This window comes from Trachemys scripta, chromosome 23 (assembly GCF_013100865.1).
Source record: "Trachemys scripta elegans isolate TJP31775 chromosome 23, CAS_Tse_1.0, whole genome shotgun sequence".
Lineage (NCBI taxonomy): Eukaryota > Metazoa > Chordata > Testudines > Emydidae > Trachemys > Trachemys scripta.
The window spans coordinates 3596916-3616818 of NC_048320.1; the positions used below are offsets into that span (position 1 = coordinate 3596916).

Below are 19903 nucleotides of genomic sequence, written 5' to 3' on the forward strand. Positions count from 1 at the left end.
ATGGCATCTGAACTTGTTTCCCACATTGGGGGAAAGTGCCCAAGCCCCTGGGCTGTTCTGGGGCAGGTTCTCGGTCTCTCCTGCTGACGCTGTATAAACTACTTGACTGGTCACTGGGCCAGAGAGCGAGCATGGAGCTGACTCTTCTGTTAGGGCACACGCCTGGGAGTGGGGAGACCCATGTTCATATCCCTGCTCCAGTGACACTTGCATTATTTATCGGCAGTGGAACTGCTTCAACAGGAGAGTGTGAGAGGCACACACCAGTGTACTTCTTAGCCCAGTAGATAGGGCACTTTCGGGCAACGTGCGAGACCTAAGTCCAAATTCCTTCTCCATGTCAGACATGGGGGGGAATTGAACCTGGGTCTTCCATGGTCCAGGTGAGTGCTTGAACCATTGGGCTAAAGATTGTCACTTCCTCCTCTGGCTGTGTTGTGACTCTCGCCCTCTGCTTTTAAGTGAATAAGTGCCCAGAAATTAAATGCAACTGTTTAATTTCTGGTTGAACAAAATGGTTGACAAAGATTTCATTTTGGTTTGAACAAAATGTTTTGTTCAAACCAAAATGAAATCTTTGTCAACCATTTTGATTTGCCAGGGTTGCATTCAGTTCCATCCAATCAATTTATTTTTAATTATTATTATTTTTAGTTTTTGGAACGGCCAGCAAACCAAAAAATCCATTCTTCACCAGCTCTACCGGCCAGTTCTCGAGCTGGTAACTGTGCCATGTGCTAACTAGCAGCTTTCTGAAGCTCCCTCTGGTCAGCCCTTTGGTCACGGTGTCTCTCTGGACTCACCTCTCTCCCTGCTCTCTCCCCTCTCAGCCTGACCGGGAAGGAAGGTCTGACGCATCTTCCCTCACTGGGCCCCTCTGCGAACCCTGCCCAAGGGAAGGCACACCTGAAGCAGTGTGACTTGCTCAAGCTGTCCCGTAAGCAGAAAAGGCTCTGCCAGCGGGAGCCGGGGCTGGCGGAGACCCTGCGGGATGCCGTCCGGCTCAGCATCATGGAGTGCCAGTACCAGTTCCGCAATGAGCGCTGGAACTGCAGCCTGGATGGACGGACCAGCCTGCTGAAGAGAGGTACGCAGCAGCCGCTGGCCTGTGGTACTGAATCCCATTCTGGGCAGTAGCTGGGCCTCACCAGAGCAGGGAACCGGGCTTGAGTTTGGAAAACGTGAGTCTTTTCTGGGAATGATTGATGCTCTTTGCCCACAGAACAGGCAGTGACCAGGCAGGCGCTCTGCCCTCGCCACCGGGTTTCAGCCCACTCTCTAGGCCCATTCCATCCTTGGCCTCTCTCTGCTGAGGACAGCTATTGTAATGTGGATTTCCGACCCCTGGGAGCAGGACTGAGACTAGACTACTTTCATGCACGCAACTGAACAGGCCACCTGAGAGGAGCCGTCAAGAGCGGCTATTCACCTGAATCAGTCACCGAGGGGTGAAAGGTCCCTTAAACTCTGAGATCCGGCCCTGAATCTTTACCTTAAGAAGGGGTGTGTGTGTGTGTGTGTGTGTTCATTGCCTACCCAAATGGTGACTTGAGCACACACCACAGGTACCTACACGAGAAGATTCCTGACTGCCAAGGACTCTTCAATCGAGCAGAAAAGGGCAGAACAAAATCCAATGTCTGACAGCTAAAGCTGGAAAACTTCAGACTAGCACTAAGGTGCCAGTTGTTCCAGGGGGAGGAATTCTCCATTGGAGATGTGGTGGATTCTGTCACTTGGAGTCTTTAAATCGAGACTGGATGCCTCTTTCAGACAGATCTGCTCCAGCGCAACCAGAAGTTGAGCGGGATGCGGGAATTAGTGGGGCTGGTCCCCGGCCTGTGTTCTGCAGAAGGTCAGACGAGGTGATCATAATGGCCGCTGCTGGCCTTAGAATTGAAGCGGGATTCTCCTTCCTGCTCTGGCAGCATGATGGATTTCTGCCCTCCTACCCCCCAGAATGCGAGAACTAAGTAACACCAGCGCATGCTGTCATGTGAGGAAGAGGAGTGTGCGTGCCTGGGATGGGGGCAGGGCCTTAGCAGATGCCTTGACAGTAATTCTGTCTAGTGCTGCTGCCCGCAGGTCGCTTGGCTTGGGTTGCCTAGCTTCCTCAGGGATCACGTAGGCCTAGAATTGGAAAACCGCAACGGTGGCTTAAAATCGCATTGGGCCCCCCTCTGTCCCTGGGCTCTGAGGGCTGAGCCGCTGCCCTAAGACCCAGAACGTCAGCTCACCCTATGAACATACAGGACCAAACCTGGCCTTGGCGTACGTGGGTGCAAGCAGTGAACTTTTGGCTGCTTGCTCTAGCCCAGAGCTTGCTGCATGGTTTGTAAATGTGCATAATGTAGCATATGGGATGTTTTAATCACTCCAAGCTGGATTGCTGGGCACACACATCCTTGATGATACATAATTTTATTCCTTGAAAAAGTTTTAATCTCAAAAGCCTGCATCAATTTGACCATTGCTGAAATGCAACCAACTCTGGGGCAAAGCATGGCAGAATGTAACAGCTGCACAGTCATGCTATGGAATAACTTAGGATACTTCCACCCTTCCAGTCCTATCTCCAAGTGAAACTACCAGGGGCCTTTAGGAGGCAGTATAATTAAGGGAAATGGGAATTCGACACCAGGGTTAACACTCAGACTCTCCCTGCAAGTGCCATGCAAGCATTAGTGATCCCAAATAGTGAGGACTGCAGGTAAATTTAATCTACAAGGTAGCATTTCTGGCAACACTGTCCCCTTTAGCACCCTCGGAGGTACTGTGCACTATTCATAGATTCTTAAGGCCAAAAGGAAGCACTGGGATCATCTAGTCTGACCTCCTACACAGCACAGGCTGGAAAATGTAACCCAGGGATTCCTGCCTCAAACCCGTCACTGCTGGTCAAGCTAGAGCACCCTTTAGAAAGACAAAAAGAAGAACAGGAGTACTTGTGGCACCTTAGAGACTAACAAATTTATAAGAGCATAAGCTTTCGTGGACTACAGCCCACTAAGTGGGGTTATAGTTAGAACTTGTCTGGTTTCAGCTTCCAACATTGGACCTTGTTCTGCCTTTGCCTGCTGGAAGGGTTGCCAACTTTCCAATGGCACAGAACCAAACACCCCCATCCCCTCTCCCTCTGTTGCTCACTCTTCCCTACCCTCACTTTCACTGGGCTGGGGCAGTGGGTTGGAGTGTGGGAGGGGGATGAGGGCTCTGGCTGGGGGTGTAGGCTCTAGGGTGGGGCGGGGGATGAGGGGTTTGGGGTGTGGGAGGGGGCTAGGGCAGGGGGTTGGGGTGCAGGGAGGGTATGGGCTTTGGTCTGGGGGTGTGGGCTCTGGGTGGGGCCAGAAATGAGGGGTTCAGGGTGTGGGAAAGGGCTCTGAGCTGGAGCAGGGGGTTGCCTGAGCCCTGGGCACCCGCTGCACTACCGACCAGACTTTTAACAGCCTGGTCGATGGTGCTGACTGGAGCCACCTGGGTCCCTTTTCAACTGGGTGTTCTAGTCAGAAACTGGACACCTGGTAACCCTATCTGCTAGATTAAAGAGCCTTCTGCTATCAGAAATCTTTCCCCAGATAGGTACATGACTGCAATCAAATTACTTCTTTACCTTCTCTTGGCTATACTGAATACACCAAGCTGTTTTAGTCTCACTATAAGGCAGGTTTTCCAGACCTTCAATCATTCGTGTAGCTATTTTCTGATCCCATTCCAGTTTAACATTGTTTGTTTTTGCAGCATGGACACCAGAACTGGACAGACCATTCCAGTAATGGTCTCTCTAATGCTGTATGCCATGGTGGCAACTCCTTCCTCCTATTCAGTATTCCCAGGCCTATGTTAAACATCCAACGTTTGCATTCGCCCTAAGTCACAGCTCGTATTCGGTTGGCTATCCACAATGACCTTCTCATCCTCTTCAGTCACCTCTTCTCAGTATCTCATAAGGGTGACCTACATTCTTGGGTTCAAGATGCCTGACCTTGTATTTTGGCCGTATTAAAACATGTTGTTCACGTGAGTCCAGCTCACCAAATGATGTAGATTGCTCTGTAGAATGATTTATCCTCACCATTATTTATCATCAGTTTGAGTTGTCGGCATATTTTACCAGCCATGATATTCAACTATCTTCCAGATAATGGAGAAAATCTTGACTAGTACTTGGTCAAGAACAGGTCACTGTTGGATCCCACTAGAAACACCCATAGTGGAGGATGATTTCGCATTTACTTGGACAGTTTTTAATAAATTAAATATGTTGCATTGATTTTTTTTTTTTTCTTTCAGAATGCAATGCAGGGCTAAATCAAATGTCTTAGGGTCAGTCTACTATCTTGACACACTGATCCAGGGTTGTGAGTTCAATCCTTGAGGGGGCCACTTAGGGATCGGGGGGCAAAAATCAGTACTTGGTCCTGCTAGTGAAGGCAAGGGGCTGGACTCAATGACCTTTTGGGGTCCCTTCCAGTTCTGAGATAGGTATATCTCCATACCTCACCCACCATGTCTCTTTATAATTATGTTGACAGTTACTTTTGTCAATTGAATTTGTAACTGCCTCAGAACTGTATCAAGTTTAATTAACAAGACCTATTTTCTATAAAAACATGCAGGTTATTAATTACTATGCCATTATTTATACTTTACTAGCACTGTGTGAGTCAGAGATGTCGTATTTTGGTTCGATGGCACATCTGAAAAATTGAAAAAATAGTTTCAGGTTGATTCGAAACTGTAACTTTTCAAAATGTTTGGCAAAGTGAAAAGTTGAGAACTTTGTTTTGAGTTGAACAAATATTGTTTCGATTTTGAGCATTTTTTACATTTAATTTTTAGAATAAAGGAAATTTCAGAACAGACCATTTTTATTACAAACAAAATATTTCTTTTTGATTGGCAAAACAACACTTTGATATTTTTTCTGAAATTTACTGAGGTGTGGGTTTTTTGTTTTGGTTTGTTTGTTTGTTTCAACTGAATCAATTCAGCAAAATTGACAGATTTGTAAAATGCTTCAGTGAACCTGAATCTGCATTTTTTTTTTTTTTCCCCACTGAAAAGTTTTGGTCAAAAAATGTCATTCAACCTTGTTCCTAAATTGTTCCTTCCAGCTGATTTGGCTCTTGTTTTCAGCTTTGTGAAATGTGCCCTATTAAAGCACAAAGTATATATATCCTGTGGTCTGGAATTTATTCTGCTTGCACATTATAAATGTGATCAAGCCATGATCACTTGTACCTAAGCTACCATTAATATTTAGTTCTGTGATCAGTTCCCCTTATCTGTTAGGACAGTGGTGCTCAGTCTTATTACACAGTAGGGCCACACAAACCTAAGCACAACCTTGTGTGAGTCAAACAGATTCTACATATTGAAAGTCACCTGTATTGATTTATATTTTAAGTTCTGCTTGTTTCATATATATTTAGATAGAAACAACCGATGTACAGTATTGTCAACTTAAAAACAAAGAAATTGGTGCATAAAATGTGTGCCAGAATGATAGAAAACGGAGGGGGGGATGGTGGGGGCGGGGGACATATAACCATCTCCCTAACCATAGAATATCAGGGTTGGAAGGGACCTCAGGAGGTCATCTAGTCCAACCCCCTGCTCAAAGCAGGACCAATCCCCAATTAAATCATCCCAGCCAGGGCTTTGTCAAGCCTGACCTTAAAAACCTCTAAAGAAGGAGATTCCACCACCTCCCTAGGTAACCCATTCCAATGCTTCACCACCCTCCTAGTGAAAGTTTTTCCTAATATCCAACCTAAACCTCCCCCACTGCAACTTGAGACCATTACTCCTTGTTCTGTCATCTGGTACCACTGAGAACAGTTGAGATCCATCCTCTTTGGAACCCCCTTTCGGGTAGTTGAAAGCAGCTATTGAATTCCCCCTTATTCTTCTCTTCTGCAGACTAAATAATCCCAGTTCGATCAGCCTCTCTTCATAAGTCATGTGCTCCAGTCCCCAATCGTTTTTGTTGCCCTCCGCTGGACTCTTTCCAATTTTTCCACATCCTTCTTGCAGTGTGGGGCCCAAAACTGGACAGATGAGGCCTCACCAATGCCGAATAGAGGGGAACAATCACATCCCTCGATCTGCTGGCAATGCTCCTACTTATAAAGCCCAAAATGCTGTTTGCCTTCTTGGCAACAAGGGCACACTGTTGACTCTCATCCAGCTTTCATCCCCTAATCACAAATAAAGAGTGCACTTTCTGAGATAGTGAGTCTATTGTGGCTTTGTTTTCTGTCTTACTATCTATCCCTTTGCTAATGGTTCCTAACATGCTATTAGCGTTTTTGACCACTGCTTCACATGGAGTAGATCTTTTCAGGAAATTCTCTATGATGACCCCAAGACCATTCTTGAGTGGTAACAGCTAATTTAGACCTTATCATTTTGTATGCATAACTTGGATTATGTTTTCCAATGTGCATTACTTTGCACTTATCAACATCGAATTTCATCTGCCATTTTGTTGCCCAGTCACCCAGTTTTGAGAGTTTCCTTTGTAATGTTTTGCAGTTTGCTTGGAATTTATCTTGAGTAATTTTATATTGTCTGCAGGGTTTGCCACCTCACTGGTCACCCTGTTTTCCAGATCATTTACGAATATGTTGAAAAGCACAGGTCCCAGCACAGATCCTTGGGGGACCCTGCTATTTAGCTCTCTCCACTGTGAAAACTGACCATTTATTCCTACCCTTTGTTTCCTATCTTTTAACCAGTTACTGATCCATGATAAGACCTTCCCTCTTACCCCATGACAGCTTACCTTGCTTAAGAATTTTTGGTGTGGGATCTTGTCAAAGGCTTTCTGAAAATCCAAAGGCACTTATATCGGTTGAATCACTTCCGCCCACATGCTTGTTGACCCCCTGCCATAATTCTAATAGACTGCTGAGGCATGATTTTTCTTTACAAAAGCCAAGTTGACCCTTTCCCAATAAATCGTGTTCATCTGTGTCTGATAATTCTGTTCTTTCAACCAGTTTGCCTAGTACTGAAGTTAGGCTTACCAGCCTGCAGCCATTTTATACAAAATAATGTTGCATTAGCTGTCCTCCACCCATCTGGTACAGAAGCTGGTTACATCATACCACAGTTAATAGTTCTGCAATTTCATATTTGAGTTCCTTCAGAACTCTTGGGTGAATACCATCTAGTCCTGGTGACTTCTTCTTATTCAATTTATCAATTTGTTCTAAAACCTCCTCTGACACCTCAATCTGGGACAGTGCCTCAGATTTGTCACCTAAAAGGAATGGCTCAGGGATGGGAATCTCCCTCACATCCTCTGAAATGAAGACAGATATAAATGACTCATTTAATTTCTCTAACGGCCTTGTCTGCCTTCAGAGCTCTTTTAGCACCTTGATTGTCCAGTGGCCCCACTGATTGGCAGACTTCCTGCTTTTGTTTTTGTCTTTTGCTATTGGCTTTTCAAATTGTTTTGGTCTGCCTAATTATACTTTTAAACTTGGCTAGCCAAAGTTTATGGTCCTGTCTATTTTTCTCACTAGGATTTGGCTTCTAATTTTTAAAGGATTCCTTTTTGCCTCTAACTGCCTTGTTTACTCTGTTGTTTACCCATGGTAGCATGTGTCCTGTTCCTTGTTTGTTTTGTTTTTTACACTTGGGATATACATTTAGTATATTAATAGTAAGATCTAGTAATATATTCACTTCTATTATGGAGGTTTTTTTAAAGTTTCCATGCAGCTTGCAGGCATTTCACTCTTGTGACTGTTGCTCTTAATTTCTGTTTAATTAATCTCATTTCTGTGCAGTTCCCCTTTCTGAAGTTCAGTGCTACTGTGGTGGATTTCTTTGGTGTGTTACCCCCTACAAGGATATTAAATTTAATTGCATTAAGGTCACTATTACTGAGCAGTTCAGCTATATTCACCTCTTGGACCAGATCCTGTGTGCCGCTTAGAACTAAATCAAGAATTGACTCTCCCCTTGTGGGCTCTAGGACTAGCTGCTCCAAGAAGCAGCCATTAATGGTATCTACAAATTTTATCTCTGCATCCTGTCCGGAGGTGACACATATCCAATCCATATTGGGATAGTTGAAATCCCCCATTATTATTTGGTTTTTGCTTTTGTAATCTACCTGAACACTTCAGACTCACCTGGTCAGGTGGTCAGTAGTATATTTCTATTGCTGTACTCTTATTAGTCAAGCATGGAATGTCTGGCCTTAGAGATTCTATGGTACAGTTTGATTCATTTAAGATTTATACTGTATTTCACTCTGTGTTCTTTCATAGACAATGCCACTCCCGCACCAGCACAACCTACTAAATCATTCCTATATATTTTGCACCCTGGTATTACCATATCCCACTCATCATTTCACCAAGTTTCTATGAGGCCTGTTATATCCATATCCTTATTTAATACCAGGCACTCAAGTTCACCCATCTTAGTATTTAGACTTCTAGCATTTGTATAGAGACACTTATAAAATTTGTCAATATTTAGTTGTCTGCCTTTATGTGATGTAATTGAATTTTGGCTATTTTTTTTGGTTTGAATGTTTCTCTTTGGTTCCTACCTGTACTTTATCAACTTCTACGCTATCCTCTTTACTTGAATATAGGTATAGGATTTAATAAATCCTCCACTAATGGATATGTCTGTCTGAACTGTGTGTTCTTCACCTGCTGGCTTTCTCCAAGCCCTTTAGTGTCAAAACTCCTCTATGCCCTTTTTAATTTTACATACCAGCAATCTGGTTCTGTACTGGTTGAGGGAACAGGGGAATCTTGAGTAGGGAGTCGCGGTGATCTCTGTACCTTGCTCTAATGTGACTGCAGCCAGTATATTGTGTGCAGTTCTGGTGTCCACAATTAAAGAAGGAATTTGATACATTGGAGAGGGTTCAGAGAAGAGCCACAAGACTGATTGATTAAAGGATTAGAAAACCTGCCTTACAGTGATAGTCTCAAAGAGCTCAATCTATTGATCTTAACAAGGAAGGTTAAAGGGAAACTAAATTACAATCACTACCTACATAGGGAACAATTCTTTAATAATGGGCTGTTCAGTCTAGCAGAGAAAAGTCTAAACTGATCCAATAGCTGGAAGTTGAAGCTAGCCAAATTCAGATGGGAATTTTAATAGACTAATTTACGAAGGGTCGCAGTGGATTTTTCCATCACTGACCGTTTATAAATCAAGATTGGATGATTTTCCTAAATATCTGCTCTAGGGATTCTTCTGGGGAACTTCTCCAGCCTGGGTTATACGGGGGGCAGACTAGATCATCACCGTGGTCCCTTATGGCCTGGGATTCTATGCATCTTCTAACCCAGCATGTCCGGTGACTAACATTTCGCTCAGGTTTCAGGAATACCAGTGATGTCTAACTTCTTTTTTTTATAAATGGATGTGTCTGACTTCTCGTATCCCCCAGGTTCTAGAATCCGTGTCCGGGCACTTGAGGAACCTCTTTCCTTTCTGTCCCTTAACACCTTGGTTCTTTACATTCGTGATACCCAGTGTCAGAGTTATGATTGCGCTGTTCACCCCATTCGCTCAACGAGCAACAGGAAAGGAGGGTGCTAGACTAGTCAGGAGCATGATAGTCTGCCCAGTTATGTGGGTGAATGCCTGGTCCTCATTCCCAGCTTCTCTTAAACTTTCTATCTTGTGCAGGTTTTAAGGAAACTGCCTTCCTGTATGCAGTGTCCTCTGCGGCGCTTACCCACGCCCTGGCCCGGGCGTGCAGCGCTGGACGCATGGAGCGCTGCACCTGCGATGACTCTCCAGACCTGGAGAACCGCAAGGCCTGGCAATGGGGAGTATGTGGCGACAACCTCAAATACAGCACCAAGTTCCTCAAAAACTTCCTGGGCCAGAAGAAGATCGGCAAAGACCTGCGGGCTAAGGTGGATATCCACAACACCAACGTGGGCATCAAGGTGAGGGGGCAGGGCACTGGGCACAGAAAGGGTTCAAGGATCAGATGCAAACATCTTGACTTATCCTCTGCCGTCATGTCTTCTACAGGGGAACTGGTGCAGTGAGGGAGAGCGGCCGCTGCCCCTCTACTGACTAGTCAGAACTGCTTACCTGGGGCATAGGCCTTGTGCTACTGAGAGTTAACCAAAAAGTCTCCTTTCACTCGGGTGGCAGGGGCCTGGGCCTATAGAAAGGAGTGATTTCTATATACCCACTGCTGTGAAACTGGGTGCCCACTGTCAGCAGCATAGTGACGCTATGAAGTCTGCGTATGACTGTGCACTTGGTAAATCCAGCCATGTTCACGTGGCCATTCGGGTTTTGAGTCTGGCTAGAGATGCAGGGCTGGCAAGTGGTTAGAGAAAGGGGCTGGGAGTCAGGACTCTTGGCTTCAACCCAGTGGCAGATTGGGAGTTAGTGGGGCCCTGTGTGCAGCTCCATTTTTGGGACCCTGCCAAGAAAAAGAACATTCTCTCTTATCTCCCCCCTGTTTTTCATTCTTTTTTTCTTCATCCTCCTATATTATAAGTAATAAGAAGGAAATGAAAATAAAGTGAGATACCTTGATTGGGGCAGCAGGTTGGGGTGCGGGGGTCAGGCTCTGGGAGGGAGTTTGGGTGCTGGATTTGGGCTCTGGGGGTTGGGCTCTGGGGGTCGGGCTCTGGGAGGAAGTTTGGGTGCTGGGTTCCAGCTCTGGGCTGGGGCAGGGGGTTGGGGTGTGGGAGTGGAGTGCGGGGCTCGGGCTCTGGGAGGAAGTTTGGGTGCTGGGTTTGGGCTCTGGGCGGAGGCATGGAGTTGGGGTGTGGGAAGGGTCGGGGGGTGACGTTTACCATAGGCGGCACAGCTCCCAAAGTGACCGGCACACCCCTCTGGCAGCGGCTCCTAGGCGGGGGGGAGGGATCAGGGGGGTCTCTGTGCACCGCTGCCCAGATGCACAGCTCCCATTGGCCGCAGTTCCCAGCCAATGGGAGCTGCGGAGTTGGCTCTTGGGGCGGGGGCAACACACGGAGACACCCCCGCCCCCCACGGGCCGCAGGGACACGCCGGTCGCTTCTAGGAGCGGCTCGGAGGGAGGAAGGCAGCGTGGTCAGGGAGCCGCCTTAGCCCTGCTCTGCTGCTGCTGGCACATCTCTGCACGCCCCTTGTGGGGAGGGGGAAGCACATGGAGCCACCTCCCCCCATCAGGGGCACACAGAGACGGGCCAGCAGCTGGCCGCTTCTGGGAGCGGCCTGGGGCCACCGGCCAGGGAATGCAGGCAGCCTGCCTGAGCCCTGCTGCGCTGCCGGCCGGGACTCGGGGGCAGGTTGTTTGAGATTTGTCCTGCATTTTGGGGGCCCCCTGTCATTGGGGGCCCTGTGCCACTGCACTGTTTGTTTCATGGTAAATCCCCCTCTGCTGCCTTGGGCAAGGCTTGTCCTAGATTCATAATTTAAGGCCAGATGAGACCATTAGATCATCCAATTATCGCAGGCCATTAAATGTCACCCCTGTGCTGAGCCCAATAACTTGGTTGACTAAAGCATCTTCCAGAAAGGCCTCCTGGCTTGATCTGGAGACACTGAGATGAAGAATCCACCACTCCCCTTGGTAGCTCATTCCAGTGTTAATCCCCCTCCCTGCTCAGTTTGGGCCGAACGTCTTGTTTGGATTTGTCTGGTTCCAGCTTCCAGCCACTGGTTCTTGTTCTGCTTTTCTCCGCTAGATTCAAGTGTCCTTTAATACCCTGTGAAGATCCCTAGCTGCTGAATCGAGTCACCTTGCCCTCTTCTTTTTGACTGAGCTCTGTCAGTTTCTCGCTCTACGGCATTTTTCCACCCTTCGAACCATTTTTATGACGACCCCTCTTGGTGCGCCGTAGTTTCCCTATCGGTAACACAGGACTGGCATCCCGCATGGCAGTGCTTTGAGATGCTCTCAGTGCAGTGTTCTCTATACCGAGAGCTAGGCCCATGGTCCTTGCAAATACTAACTGGAGTTTCTTCCTCCTCAGGCCGTGAAGAACGGTCTCAAAACCACGTGCAAGTGCCATGGTGTCTCGGGCTCCTGTGCCGTGAGGACCTGCTGGAAGCAGCTCTCCCCTTTCCACGAGACTGGCAAGATCCTGAAGCTGCGCTATGACGATGCTGTCAAGATCTTCAGTGCCACGAATGCTGCTGTGGGGCACTCCGAGCTTGTGGGCACGCAGAGACACGGCCACTCCCCCAGAAGCCCGGCTACTCCACGCCCCACAGATCTGGTGTACGTGGAGGACTCGCCTAGCTTCTGCCGGCCCAGCAAATACTCGCTGGGCACTGCCGGAAGGACATGCTCCCGGGAGGCCAGCTGTGACAGCATGTGCTGTGGGCGTGGCTACAATACGCAGAGCCAGATGGTCACCTTCTCTTGCCACTGCCAAGTGCAGTGGTGCTGCTATGTGGAATGCCAGCAGTGCATGCAGGAGGAGGTGATCTACAGCTGCAAGCACTAAGGCTCGTGTAAGGAAAGGAATCCGTGCAAAGCGCAGGAGTGAGCCAGGCCCCTTTCTGGGGCGAGGCAGAGGCAGGCACTGCTTGCGGCCGGGCACTCAGCACGCTCACTCCTCCTCCCTCTGCAGGCGGAGGGGCCATGGCACAGGATACGCTCGATAGTCCCGTGAACCAGGGGTGCAAACAATGTGCATTTTAATGTGGCGAAATGTCTCTAGCTAGGAACAAAGAATAGAGGCCATAAATACGGCCTGGGGGACTGCGTCCTGTGACTCTGAAAGAGAGTCGGGGGTCGTGGTGGACAATCAGTTGAACATGAGCTCCCAGGGTGATTCTGTGGCCAAAAGAGCTAACGCGATTCTGGGATAAACGGGGGGATCGTGAGTAGGCATAGAGTTTATTTTTCCTCTGTATTTGGCACTGCTGCAATAACGTGTCCACTTCTGGTAGCAACACTTCAAGGAAGATGTTGATAAATTGGAGCGGGTTCAGTGAAGAGCCACAAAAACGATTCAAGGATTAGAAAACACGATAGACTCAAGGAATGCAACCTTAACAGAAAAGGTTAAGGGGTGACTTGATCTTTCAATCCAGCAGCAAAAGATGTAACACGATCCACTGGCTGGAAGGTGAAGCTATCCAAATTCAGACTGGAAATAAAGCACACATTTTTAACAGTGAATAATTAACTAGTGGAACAATTTACCAGGGGTTGTGGTGGAGTCTCTATCACTGACCATTTTTAAATCCAGACTCGATGTTTCTCTAAAATCTGCTCTAGGAATTATTTTGGGGCAGGTCTCTGGCCTGTGTTAGTCTAGTCTGATCTCCTGTCTATCTCAGTGGTCCCTTCTGGGCTTGGAATCTCTGCAGAACCAGAGCTGGGTCAGGGACAGCTCACACACAAAGGGCAGAGAGAAGTTGGGGAGAGGGAAAGATGGCAGAAACACTAATGCACTAGGAACTTCTTTCTTGAGCGAAACCTTGTGCTTGATGGGAGTAAAAACAACCAGCTGCAGAGAAATGGGTTAGGGAGGGAACACAAACCCTGAGGGACTTTGTCCCAGCTTCCACAGGGAAGGAGAGGAAAGGATAATGGGGTTCCCTTGTACTGGGCACTGCAGATGGATTGGGTAAAACTTTAAAAAGTGCCTAAGTCACTTAAGCAATTTCAAAATGTTAACTACAGCAAGACGCAGCATCCCTGCCCTGAAGTGCTCACAACCTAATGTTGTGGCAGGCCCAGGAGGGGTGGGAACATGGGTCCAGAGAAGGGAAGGGACTTGCTCACCCGGCAGAGCTGAGAAGAGAACCCGGTCTCTTCACTCCTAGTCCCCTGCCCTACCCCACCCCTCGGTTCTGCTTCGTGACTGTTAGGTGTTAGCAAGATGTTGCTGTGGGGGACTCCCCAAGCTGCAGGTGTTTTGACTCCTCACAAGTGGAAGATTTAAAACTGCAGCCTCAAATCCAACTCCCTGAGAACTTGGAGGGTTGGGGGAGAAAGGAAGTGGGTTTGAATTCTCCAATCTGAACTGGCCCCTGCGCACTGGGGCTGCGGGTGCGCTGAACAGAACAGTTTGGGTGCAGCTGAGTTCTCCCAAGAGGCTGGCAAGGTTCTGGTGCTGTTAAATAGGCCAGGGCTAGACCTCGAGCCCAACTGTCTAGTTTCTAACATTGGTGTGCGTCCAAGTTGTAAACCATTCATGCTGTGACATGTGAGGACACTCAAAGAGCTCGGCTTGTTTAGCCTAACCAGACGAAGGCTGAGGGGAGATCTGATCGCTCTCTATAAATACATCAGAAGGATAAATACCAGGGAGGGAGAGAAGTTATTTAAGTTAAGTGCTAATGTGCACACAAGAACAAAGGCCTATAAACTGGCCATCAACAAGTTTAGGCTTGAAACTAGGTGAAGGTTTCTACCCAGCACAGGAGTGAAGTTCTGGAGCAGCCTCCCAAGGGGGCTTAAGGGGGTAAAAAACCTAACGGGCTTCAAGACTGAGCTTGGTAAGTTTATGGAGGGGATGGTCTGATTGGCTATATGCCATTGTTGGCAGTCCCATCTGTGACTGCTAGCAGCAAATATCTCATATGGCCAGTGATGGGACATAAGATGGGGAGAGCGCTGAGTTGTTACTACAGTGAATTCTTTTCCAGGTGTCTGGCTGCTGGGTCTTGCCCACATGCTTAGGGTCTAACTGATGACCATATTGGAGGGTGGGAAGGAATTTTTCCCTGCTCAGATTGGCAGAGACCCTGGAGGGAGGTTGCCTTCCTCTGTAGCGTGGATTCTCTGTAACTTGAAGTCTTGAAAGCATGATTTGAGAACTTCAGTAACTCAGCCAGAGGTTAGGTGTCTGATACTGGAAGGGGAAGGTGAGGGTCTGTGGCCTGCGCTGTGCAGAAGGGCTGACTAGAGGATCATGAGGGTCCCTTCTGACCTTAAAGTCTGAGTCTCAGACACAGGTTCATTAGCTCACTTCCACACTGTATTAAAAAATGGCTTTGAGACTGTAAATTAATGCCCGTGCGTCTATTCATATATGAGCTTGTGACCATTTAGTTTAAACCAAACCAGCGTGTTCTGTTTTTTTTTTTTTTTTTTTTTTTTGAAAGATGCTGAAGTTGACTGGCTCAGAGCAAATCTAGCTACACCTCTACCCTCATATAACGCTGTCCTCGGGAGCCAAAAAATCTTACTGCGTTATAGGTGAAACCACAGTATATCAAACTTGCTTTGATCTGCTGGAGTGCGCAGCCCCGCCCCCCCCGGAGCACTGCTTTACCGTGTTATATCCGAATTCGCGTTATATCGGGTCGTGTTATATTGGGGTAGAGGGATATTTCTTAATTGAGAGTTGGAGGCCACCAAAATGGTCTGTTGGCTAGCAGTGGCTTTATCCCTTACACTAAGTCAGCACTAGCCAGACCAGGGAACGTCCTGCCACAGTGCTTATGACCTGCACATTAGTGCCAATGGGGATAATCTGCCTTAAATTTTTACCACTCTAAATATCTTAGAAACTAATAATGAACAGCTCATTACTTACGTGTTCCTACTAATCCTCCCAGAGCCTGAGCCTTCCACGTTCCTCAGAGTGAGTGCAAAAGGGGGAAGAAGCAGCAGCAGTTTTCCATGAAGGGATAAAATCCCCCGGGAGGGGTGTGAGGCCAGGAGGGGGGAGAGGGTTATGAACATAGAACCCTCTGTGCTATGATCTACCTCCCCACTGCCACCAGAGCCTGGCCCTGGCCCGGGCACTTAGGGCAGAGGTTCAGTGTTGTTCTAGGGGGGGACTAAGGCCACTGCCGTTCTGCCAGCTTTCCTGCATTGCTCGTGAGTCCTGTGATTTCCCACCCCAGCAGGCACTTTTGGGAGAGTGACAGGCTGCAACGTTTGGGAAGTAAAACCAAAGGGGGAGTCCCCTTAGGAGGAGGTGCAGTAACCTGCGTGACCAGGAGCTCTCAGCCCAGCTCTTCCACGGCCTGCTGTCTAATATTTCTGTGCGCTTCATGACCCTTGGCTACCCCCAAGGTAGGAGACCTTGGCTCGTAACAGCATTCACCCATTTCACAGATCAACATCCCTGCAGGCGGAGCTGGACACAGACCCCAGTTTCTAATAGAAATAAAGCCTAGTCTCTTCCATTTTGCCACAAAGCCTTCGAGAAGGAAAACTTGCTTCTGTAACCCACAGCAACCTATTGTGCCTCTGGTTCCCTCCAGCTAACAGGTGGACCACAGCGAGAGGGTTACAGCTCTGCTACTATTGCCATGGCAAGATCTGGCTCTTACTCTCCCTTCTGGTCATCACGAGAGAAGAGGTCAGGCTGGGGAGTCTGGCCCATAGAGGACCTGGGGGACGTGAGGAACCACGCTTGCATTTCTGAATGGGAAGATTCGGGGGGTTGACTTTTTTGCCACAAAGTTGAAATTTTCCATGAGCATCCCATATTCCGATGAGCTCTCAACAGGGTCTCAGGTGCCCTGCCAGGGGGTCATGCCAAACGATGGCCTAGTCTGGTTATCAGCTCAACACTGCATGGAAGCAAGAACTGGAGCAGAGGCACCATGGGCTGTTTCCTTAGCGGCTGCAGAAGCACCTGCCCGTAGCCGAGGTTCAAATTGCTCAGGAAGAGATTGTGTAATTGGCCAACCCAAGGAACTACTGCTGAAAGACCGTCCTGTTGTTTGCGTTGCAGTAGCTCCTGGATGCTCCCGCGAGGAATCCGTGGCCCCTTGCACTAGGCATTGTGCACACAATGAAAAGATGGTGCCCTGACGTTCCATTAGACAAGTGACAAGGCCAGCACAGGGGGAGTGGGAGGGGGAGACTGTTATGAGAAGGGTAATAAGTGGCAACCTCATTCTCACTAATCACCTGAGCTCTAGTTCATGCCACAAGCAGAGGGGATGAGTTTGGAACTATTAGTGTAATGAACTAATGGTGCAAAACCAAATATTGCGTTGTGCTCTAAGGGAAATAAAGCAGTTCTCTACCTCAAAATGTACAGCATTTAGGGCAAGGAAAGAGAGATTTCTTATTTATATTCTTCGGCGAGCTCCCTGAAAGAAATAAGCTTGTATGTTTTTTAAATTGCATTCCAGTCCTTGTACATTTTCCTAAGCTGTACAGAAGTCTCTTATAACTTTTAATTTATATATTTTGTATGGCTGTCAGTTTCTGAGAAGTGTTGCACTAATGTCCAATCTGCTTTGGTGGTCCATAAATATCAATTATTTCTAAAAACACACACATCTTTCTGCTTTTTATTGGGAATATTTTCAAACTTTCAAATATTTTTTTTGCCAACTCTATGGTAGAAACTTCACCAATATCACATCCAACTATTTCCCGATCCCTCCCCCTCCCCTTTGTGGGTGGGTGGGTGGGTGGGTGTGGGGGGAAGCTGCAGCTATTTTGACATTCAGAAGCTGATGAGCAGTGCTACACCTGGCCCTGTTGGCCAGCCTCTGCTCTTACCATATGTCTGCAGGGTAGCTGGGCCCGGGCGCAGGCTTCCCCCGGGCAGGTCGGCAGATACACACTAGTTCTGCAGCTGCAGTGTGGCTGCTGCATACAATCATGCCTGACCGCTGGCGCTACCGGGGCAGCTAGCCCAAGTTGCCATCCTAGCCACACCCCTAGTTCTAGGGTGCAAACTCACGCAGAGATCACTTAGGTCTGTCTACCTGCACTTAGCCACGTGCTCCCCCCTGCAGTGCTAAAGGCTGCATCTACACTGGAGCTACGGGCTCGATTCCCAGCTGCTGTACATGTGCTCCAGCTATTCTCATTGAACTAGCAGAGGAGCCCAGCCGCCTACATCCCCACTGGTTTCAGGGGGGGTTGTCCTCAGAGGTGCCTCCACTCCCTTCCCGAGCTCCTAGAGCTCCGCTGCCAGCAATAGTCCTGCTGGGTCCCTGAGCGCCCGGCAAGTGCGGGTACCTGAGCAGAGGAGTCCTACCCCAGTTCGCAGTCTAGACAGAGCCCCCTCTTACTGCAGAGGCAGGAGTAATGGAGTGAGCGATCCTGGGTCACCCCAGGGGCCAGGTTAGGAGGGGGAGGTTTGGGAACTCCGCCCCCGCGTGCGGTGACAAGCCCAGCTGCCAGGAGATGATCAGTAACTTCAGGGAAGCCAGTGAGTGTGTTCTAACTAACAGAGCCCCCTGAGCCACGGCACCAGACCAAGCTGCCTTCAGCAAGCAACTGTGGCTCCTGGCGGATCTATCCTGGGCAGCGGGAAAGGGTCTCCCTGCACCAGTGCAGACGAGGCTGGTTCAGTTCCCCCTTCCTCAGGCACTAGACTAACAGTGGCGGGGATGCATGTTATCGCGGGTGAGCCGGGATGGAGGAGGGGGGGGGCTCTTTACCTGCTTTGGGAGAAGGGAGAATTCTGATGGGCCACAAATCAGCCCTGAATAATGTGGGTAGGGGGCGCTGGGTTCTTCCTATTTCCTCTAACCGATCCGTAATGTTCTCCTGGGCAAAGAGCTGGCCTGGGTGTCCCTGGATGGCACAGACCCCGTCCCTCCTCTGGGGGTGGGTCTCCATGTTGTTATCACAGCCTGCACTCACCCGCCCGTCCCCTGTCCAGACCTCAGACCATGGACCCTCCCAGAACAGCCCAAAGCATCCCCATTGCCTTGGCGACAGTGAGTTCTCCCCATCACTCCCTCCCCAGCTCGTTTGGCCGGCCAGGGGTGGGAAGGGAGACGTTTACCCAGGCCCAGGTCAATACGTCCCACTCTGATTTGTGTTGCCATAGTACCGGGAACCCGCCAGCGACCACGGCTCTGTTGGGCTGGGTGCTGCACATGTCCACAGAGCGAGCCAGGCCCTGCCCCAGTGGGTTACAGTTTGAATAAACAAGGCAGATGGCTGATTATTAGCCTTGTTTCACAGGTGGGGAACTGAGAGATTAAGTGAGCGTCCCAGGGGAATCCGTTGCAGACCCAGACATTGAACGGGGATTATCAGCAGGGCCAGCTCCAGGCACCAGCTTAACAAGCAGGTGCTTGAGGCGGCCAAGGGAGAGGGGCAGCACCTGCGGCAATTCGGAGGCGGCAGGTCCCTCACTCCCTCTAGGAGCGAAGGACCTGCTGCCGCCGATCGCGGCTTTTTTTTTTTTTTTTAATTGCCGCCGCCGATTGCGATCGCGGCTTTTTTCTTTTCGCTTGGGGCAGCAGAAATGCTGGAGCCGGCCCTGATTATCAGACTCCCGCTCTAATACCCGATCCACAAGGTCAGTCTTCCTCAGAGCCTGGAGCTCTGCTCCAAATCGAAGGCAAAAGGTTTCAGCTGCTTCCTGCTGGAGTTGAGAGCCCTGCGATGAGTGAGGACCAGCTCTCCAAGCCCTCAGCACCCGTGAGCGCTCAGGGCCCCGGCTAGCCTGCCCATTTCTTTAGATGCCGACACGGGAGCTGAGCATTCTCAAAAATTCTGCCTTGTAGCTGCTCCATGGAGTCTTGAGCCTCCAGTCAACACAGCACTGGGCAGCTGGGGGAGCCCCGGGGAAGATTTATGCTCCATCCCAATAGCATTGAACTGCTGGGGCAGCTTTGGGGAGCCTATTTTCAGTCCTTCTGATACTGAGCTGGGCCAACAGCTCTTGTGGGCTCGCTCAGGACCGGCAGCTTCCATTCGCTTTGGATCTAAAGCCCTTTTGAAGCCAGGTGTGCAGAGGTGCGAGGCCGGAAGGTGTCCCCTCTCTGCTGGCATGAACTGCTCCAGGCCTGGCAGCTGTAGGCCAGGACATGTGTAGCCGCTTCTTGAGTTCAGACACGTGCTGCCTTGCATGGAGACGGCTAGGGTCTCCCTCCTTTTGCTAGTCTCAGACAAAACCGATGTTAAAATAAAGCTAAAGTACAGCTCAGCAACAGATGGTACCCTTCATTGCAGAGAAGTTGTAATTATCCCCAGCCAAGCATTACAACCCCAAGAAATTCAGCA

General features: G+C 48.9%; 1 protein-coding gene across 1 annotated transcript; it reads left to right on the forward strand.

Annotated features, from left to right (window-relative positions):
* The first annotated feature begins 996 nt into the window (after positions 1–996).
* On the forward strand, positions 997–12452 carry WNT9B (Wnt family member 9B). Its single transcript, XM_034756128.1, has 3 exons — positions 997–1087; positions 9679–9944; positions 11976–12452. The coding sequence occupies exons 1-3, from the start codon at positions 1012–1014 to the stop codon at positions 12450–12452; spliced, it is 819 nt and encodes a 272-aa protein (XP_034612019.1). The 5' UTR covers positions 997–1011.
* Positions 12453–19903: the final 7451 nt, after the last annotated feature.